The 7472-nt window shown below is 33.2% G+C and overlaps 1 protein-coding gene across 1 annotated transcript in view; it reads right to left on the minus strand.

Annotated features, from left to right (window-relative positions):
• The window catches only part of LOC106462753 (bestrophin-3-like), a 23654-nt gene that overhangs the window by 2293 nt on the left and 13889 nt on the right, over positions 1–7472 (minus strand). Inside the window, exons 3-6 of the mRNA XM_022390083.1 lie at positions 5745–5879; positions 4699–4865; positions 3305–3459; positions 1860–1937 (exon numbers count right to left, since the gene is read on the minus strand). Of these exons, the coding sequence (XP_022245791.1) occupies positions 1860–1937; positions 3305–3459; positions 4699–4865; positions 5745–5879 (535 nt within the window). The remainder of the gene's footprint in view (positions 1–1859; positions 1938–3304; positions 3460–4698; positions 4866–5744; positions 5880–7472) is intronic.

Consider the following 7472-nt stretch of genomic DNA (forward strand, 5'->3'; position numbering starts at 1 on the left):
TCTTCTTTTTTCATGACAACGACTTTAGATATCTTAAACTTTTCTTGTATCAAAACCTTCCCATCCCAAGTATCATCCTTGTAGTCCTACATTGAGCCCTTTTTAATAATCCAATGTTCTTTCCAAAACGAAACACGCTATTCCACGTGTGGTTTAACCAATGACCTTTACAAACACATATTAACCTCTTTAGTCTTTTATTCAACATTTCTGTAGATACAACCTTGGACGGCTTAAGAGACTGATGAACGAGAACACCAAGATATTTTTCTTCTATAACACTGTTAAGGTTATTCCCATAATTCAAATTATGATGTCCCACATTAGTTACCTTGCTTTTATTATAATTAAAAGCCATCTAACATTTATTTGCCCAACTCACAAAATCCTTCTGTAAAGCAGCACCACCCTCCTCACAGCCAGTAACACCCAAAACTTTAATGTTATCAACAAATTTAAATAACTAACTAACCATTCCTTCGTCTATGTCACTGACGTAAATTGAAAAGAGCAAAGTTTCTAACACCGAGCCCTGGAGTATCCAAAACGTGACAATAATCCAGTTTGATTGAACTTCATTCCTTACAACTCTTTGCTTCCATTCAGCCACTTTTATATTTAGTGAGCCAATCCTCTGGTACCTGCCCATTATTCGAGGACTTAGAAAAAATAGTAGGAATCCTTAACCTCCTTCAAAATCCTTGGGTAAATATTATCTGGCCCAGGAGCTTTATTATTCTTTAAACTTCCTATTTTTTCTTAGTAAGCTCAGAATTAATGTGGTTATTTTGTTCAATCTTGTTTCCATCTAGCAACTGTTCAGGATGAGAAATATTGCTCAAATCTTCATTAGTAAGAATTGAAAAATAAGTTAGTAACCTAATCATGTCATAATCATCAGTATCTAACAAATAAATTAGTTTTGATATCACAAAACGTTGAAATACTTTACTATTGTTTATACTTATAATCTTACAATGACATTAACACTTATCAGCATGTGATTTTACCGTCATAAAAAAAATTCAAGTAAATTCAAAAAATACATCAAGATCGTAATTTCATATTTTTAGTGTGCCATTTTTTTTTTCTTTTACTTCATTTGCTCCAGAAATATTTTTAACACATAGCAATTTTTTTTAATATGTTATTCTTAGATCAAAATATTTATGGCCATCTGCAGCCTGTTAACGATCAACAGCATCCATCAAAAATAAATAAAAAAACAATTATTTCAAATGATTATTTGATTTTGACGAAGGTGTCCTATTGGACAATATGATGTGATTATAAAAAAAAAACTATAACATCATTCCTTATTTAAATAGTCATAATGTTTCGAAGTGAAATTGGTGTCGATTTTGGTGTTTAGTTTCATTGGTGGTTCGTATTTGAATGTACAATGTCCCTATGATGCCATCGGTAGCCAATATAGTCATCATTTTTCGTTGTACTCATCATATCACATACATACATATTGCAAAGTGGCACGACATGCTATTATTTTACGTTTAGTGTTTTTATCATGTTATAATCATACCTACTAGGATGTATAAACTGGATGTTACAATCATACTTTCTTCCATGTATAACTGGTGTTACAATCACTTACTTGGGTGTATAACAGAGGGATACTGTTATACCTACTAGGGTGTATAAACTGGATGCTACAATCATACCTACTAGGATGTATAAACTGGATGCTACAATCATACCTACTAGGGTGTATAAACTGGATGTTACAATCATACCTACTAGGGTGTATAAACTGGATGTTACAATCATACCTACTAGGGTGTATAAACTGGATGTTACAATCATACTTTCTTCCATGTATAACTGGTGTTACAATCACTTACCTGGGTGTATAACAGAGGGATACTGACCCAATCGTAATTCAGCATGTCTCCACAGAAGCTACGAAAAGTGCACATTTCCTACAAAATATAGGTAAGTATCAACATATTTTCATAAAGTACGAGTTATAATTAATAATAATAATTTAACAAATTTAAGTAATACTAACTCGCTAAATATTTCCTAAAACGTGAAAAAAATCTAAACTTGTGATCAAGCGAAGAAGATTAGCAGGCCTCAAGATTTATTATACTTACAATATCATAAATTGATGTGATCATCTTAAAAATTACCAAAGATTACTTACTGTAAACACTCATGCGCTTAAAAAAGTTTTTTTTTCTCATGGGGAGGGGGGGAGGGGAGCTAGTTTTTCTCTATACTTTATATTTCTACGTTTAATGGTCCTTGTATACACGTTTCTGCATGCTATTAACATCTACAGAGTGCTGCAAAAGTCGCGCATCATCATGATTTTTCTAAGTTTGACCCTTAAATACTACAGCTGATATTACGACAAACATAACAAATTCGCTTCTACCCGTTCTTTCTAGGTTAAGGACATTTCAAATAATTATTGTTATTTCTTTGATTTTTAGCGTTGCAAGTTCATGAACTTAAAGTTAACCACCATAGGACCCAATTATTGAAACAGACATGGCTCGGGAAAAAAAAAACATGGGAAGGAATAGAAATATTGTGGCGTCACCCGACCTTGTATCTTGTTTAGACAGACAGACAGACACACACATACAGAGTTATTTATTGTTATTCTTCTACTTTAGGAACTATTAGAAATTAAAGGCGAAAGTTGGGAGGAACTTTTAGTAGAAGTATTTTTAGGGTGGTCTTATTATTTTCTTTTTTCTACTTTTAGTATAAGAAGAACTTAATGGTAACTGCCTTCCCACAACTACTAACTAGTTTTTCATCTGCGTTTGGATAATGTCTGATAGATGGGATGCTTTAGGGTGCTATCACCACAGGCAATTTCCGTTATGACTAAGGTTACGACTGAAAAATTGCAATGGAATTTTAAAATAAAAATAATTTTAAGGCTTAATTTATATATACACACACAGATAGATAGATAAACACATATATACATAATGAACACTACTAAACTATACTGTACCAGTAAAAGTGTATCCTACATACATAATGAACACTACTAAACTATACTGTACCAGTAAAAGTGTATCCTACATACATAATGAACACTACTAAACTATACTGTACCAGTAAAAGTGTATCCTACATACATAATGAACACTACTAAACTATACTGTACCAGTAAAAGTGTATCCTACATACATAATGAACACTACTAAACTATACTGTACCAGTAAAAGTGTATCCTACATACATAATGAACACTACTAAACTATACTGTACCAGTAAAAGTGTATCCTACATACATAATGAACACTACTAAACTATACTGTACCAGTAAAAGTGTATCCATTTGAATGGAGTCTTTAATCCTCCCCTCCTTTCTAGCTCTCAGCGTCAAACATGCAAACCATTGGGCAGGGATCCACCATTTGCTTCCGCACAAATTTATTTTCTCGTAGGCTTTTCGTTCCTCAGCTGTCATTATTCCTTTAAGATAACAACCCTAATTGATGTGTGTGTAGATGTACATAAAACACTTGTAGATACTTGTAGTGTTTATACTTCTGAACCCGAACATGTCTATAATACCAAAAGGTTAATTCTAACGGACTGTGCCACTGGAAACACGCGTAATGAAGTTTTGCATATATCATTAAATGTTCTATGCGGTTTTTATTAGGTTCTTTTTTTTTTGCCACACAACAAACAACCTATGTAAATAAAGCAAAAGGAGGTGGGGTAACTATTATTCTCCTTATACACTCCCTCGCCCCTCTTACTCCTTTGACATAAACTTAATTATAGTTTGTGCACCACATTTTCAGTTCTCCCCGTTCTGAATTTTACCATCCAATCCATACAGTTTATCACTTTCTAAGGCTACAAAGTTCCCTGTGTCATCATTTAAGCCTAATATACGAGCGATAAAAAAATAATGAACTAATTAATTCAATGAAACACTTTCCTTTTTTTTTTATGGCCTACCGTGTCTTTAACATTTTTACGTATAGTCCTGTACAGCGAGGTGTTTTTGTTATAATCAACCTTTTATTTCGTTGGTTATCACTCCCGAGTCCCGTGCGTTCAGGCCAGGTATAAATCTATAGACTGAACTCGGGTACCCCAATAAATCAAAAACTAATAAACAAGACTATTTCCAAGAGAAAATCAAATCATAATTGTCCTTTAATACCAACTTCTACTAGTATAAAATGAAAGGTTAAAATAAAACACATGATAAAACTTATTTGCATCACGATGCGTATATATCAGGAACTATTATCTAAATGTTGAAACGAATCAACCAAACTGATTCTTCCATGCTGTCCATATGCGATTAGTTTTTGTAATTTTTCTATTAGAATATTAAAAGGAATTATGGATATTCCATATACGTGTAGAAACAAGTTTTTATAAGCAAATTGTTTGTTACTTGTTATTGAACCATAGTGGCACCATCTAGGGAGGAATTTTAAAACTAGCATCTGCTATATGCAAAATATATTTCAACGTACTAAACTAATATTATTGCGTTTTCATAGTAAGCAGTTTTTTGTTTTTTTTAGTTGTTAAATGTTCAGAATCAAATTTTTTAATTTTAACATTTTATTTAATACCCTTACTTACAAAGATATTTTAAAGAAATTTCTTCATTTTAAGAGACCCTTAACTGTATACATACAACTTCACTAATGGTACCATGATTTCAAACTGATGGAAACTCACCAGTTTCTTGAATATGGTCTAAAGAAGGAAACCGCTTCTTCACAGATGTACTGACTGCCTGAAATGTTATGAGCAGCATCAACAAAAGGTACCGGCCCAAAGTTCGGCGGATTGTTCGACTTCGTTCATCTGATCCATGTACACAGCTGGCGATCATCGTCGCAGTTCTATGACAAAAACATTATCTTTTGTAACTTTAATACGTAAACGTTTCATTATTATTTAATTGTTGACAGGCGGCTGGAATTTTACAAATCCAAAATTGTCATGTTCAAGACTTGAAGCCTAACATAACACACTTTTTTTTCCCCCATATTTTTGAATTAACATCTTGCAATATACGTAAAAAGCTAAAAACTCTCACGAGAAAAATAGTCGCACAGAAAAATCAACGTAAGGCATCTAAAGCCTACTTTGTTTGCATATTAATTATCACACACATTTATAATAAAAAGAAAGAAAACTGAGCAAGTAAATATTGGATGGATACGGAGGCAATATATCAGTAACTTTGAGTAGACGGATTTTATTTAGTGATAAACTGCACGGGAATCGCGTTCCCCACGCGGACCAAATATTACAGTCTAGTATATATGACACAAGTAAATCGATATGGCAGAATTGTATTATCTATAGCAAATATTTTTATGTTATTTTGACAAAAAGAAAAACTGAGAATATTGCTTATAAGATAAAAAACACCTCGAAGATCCAAAGATGACGATATTATTTTGTGAAATTTACAACAGTTATTTATTTATTCTTGCAACTTGTCTTCTGATGGGGCAGCGGAAAGTTCATGGACTTGGAACGCTAAAATTTGGAGTTTGATTCCTCGCGGTGGCCACACCAGATATTCCAATGCGGCTTTATTTTAAAACTTCTTGCAAATTAAGGTAACTGTTTAATTATATAGAAGGTACAAGCTAAATATTATTATAACATTCTAGTTTCACTACAACTTTGCAAGCTGTTTAATCAAATGTAAAACAGTGTACAACTTATAATTCAGTAAACTTTACAATGAAAATTTTAATACACCTTACCTATCTGGCCAAGGAATGGAAGTAAACTGGGACCACCATCGAGATATAATTAAAGTTACGTAAAAGCCAAGAATGACCGATAGAGGGATCACGTCTGTGAAGACTGAGCAGTAACGGGCTACCTTTTCGAATATTCTGAGAAAATAAAAACGTTTTGTCTTAATATCAAACTCACGAAGTGTGAATGCTTTATAAATTCATTAGATTTGATAAAATATCACATTAACTCTATTGAAATGCTCTTACCAGTTTAATATTAATTCTTAAACTAGATGAATTAAAAATAACAAAACAGGTACGAGAGGGGATGGGAGAAGAGGTGTCCGTACGTAATGCCACCTTTAGCATAAAATTGTTTGTGCCAAACTACAATTATTAAATATAGTGATCATCTTTACATTAGGAACACGAAAAAGTTTGGACAACTAACCCAGAGTTGAAAACTAAACAAAAAATATTTTATTTGAGAACGAATGATTGCACTTTATTTTTCATTTCATTATCACTTAAAATTGAAGAGTATCCTTCCTCTGAAAATTGGTTTAAGTAGTGAACTGTAAAATAGGGGAAACCCAGAACATCAGTGATGAGAGATTGTTCAGGATATAAACTGGGCTGTGATAATTGTCCTGTATTTTGTTTTCGTTATTAACTTTTTCCCACATACACACACACACACACACACACACACACACACACACACACACACACATAAATACGTGTTTTAATATTTCATTACTTGTCTGAAACTTAAAACCGTTAAATTTCTGGAAGTTTGAAGGGGAATACCCTTTCTTTATGGTGGAACAAAATTCCAAACTCTTAGCAATGCACTAGTTCCCACAGCAGGGAAAGTGTTAATGTTTTTCTTTTATAACGCTTATATTCCTATATCAAAAACAAAATACAAGAACATATTAACATCACAGAAGAGTATTAAATATACAAGTCAATATCAAAATGCACAAGATCAGTCATAACAAAAGCAAGAAAATTAGAGAAAAACGTCACATTTTTTTTTTCTACATTTCTATTGTGGTATTCTCAGATAAACTGATTTCCGAGCAAGCATAGGATAGGTCCGCTAATAACAGTAGGGTCAAACAGGAAATTTGTTGTCCGAATCTGAAAACTCGACTGAATATTCAAGTTGCGCGAGATATAAATAGATTAGGAGTGAAAACTACTTTCTACGTCACTAAAGATGGTGGAAAATTACACGATATACTTCTACAATTCGTAGTTAGCGTGCTTGGACTGCGAATCTAAGATTTCATGGTTGGTTACCTTTGTCACAAAAACGCTTTGGTTCCCCATGAGTGGGCTATGACAGTCGATCAAATCTACTACTGTATCAGACAAGAATAACTCAGGAGACGGCAGTGGATATATACTGTTGACTAGCTACACTCCTTCTAATTTATTAGTTCAAAGTTAGGAACGTTTGTTTGTAATTACACACAAAGCTACACAATGTTCTAACTGCACTCTGCCCACCACAAGTATCGAAATCCAGTTTCTAACGTTGTAAGTGCGCAGACATACCGCCGAGCCACTGGAGGGCCATAATTAGGAAAGTTTTTATGCATACAGCCCCTTTGTGTAGCTTTTGAATAAAGTTCTGTAATGAAATTTCTGTCAATGGCGTGACGAGTTGGTGAAATATACACCTGGAAAAAAGTTAAGCACCCCCGTGTTTTTTTCAAGTGATTCAGATTCGACGTTCTT

Source organism: Limulus polyphemus, unplaced genomic scaffold (genome assembly GCF_000517525.1).
Source record: "Limulus polyphemus unplaced genomic scaffold, Limulus_polyphemus-2.1.2 Scaffold1240, whole genome shotgun sequence".
Taxonomy (NCBI): domain Eukaryota; kingdom Metazoa; phylum Arthropoda; class Merostomata; order Xiphosura; family Limulidae; genus Limulus; species Limulus polyphemus.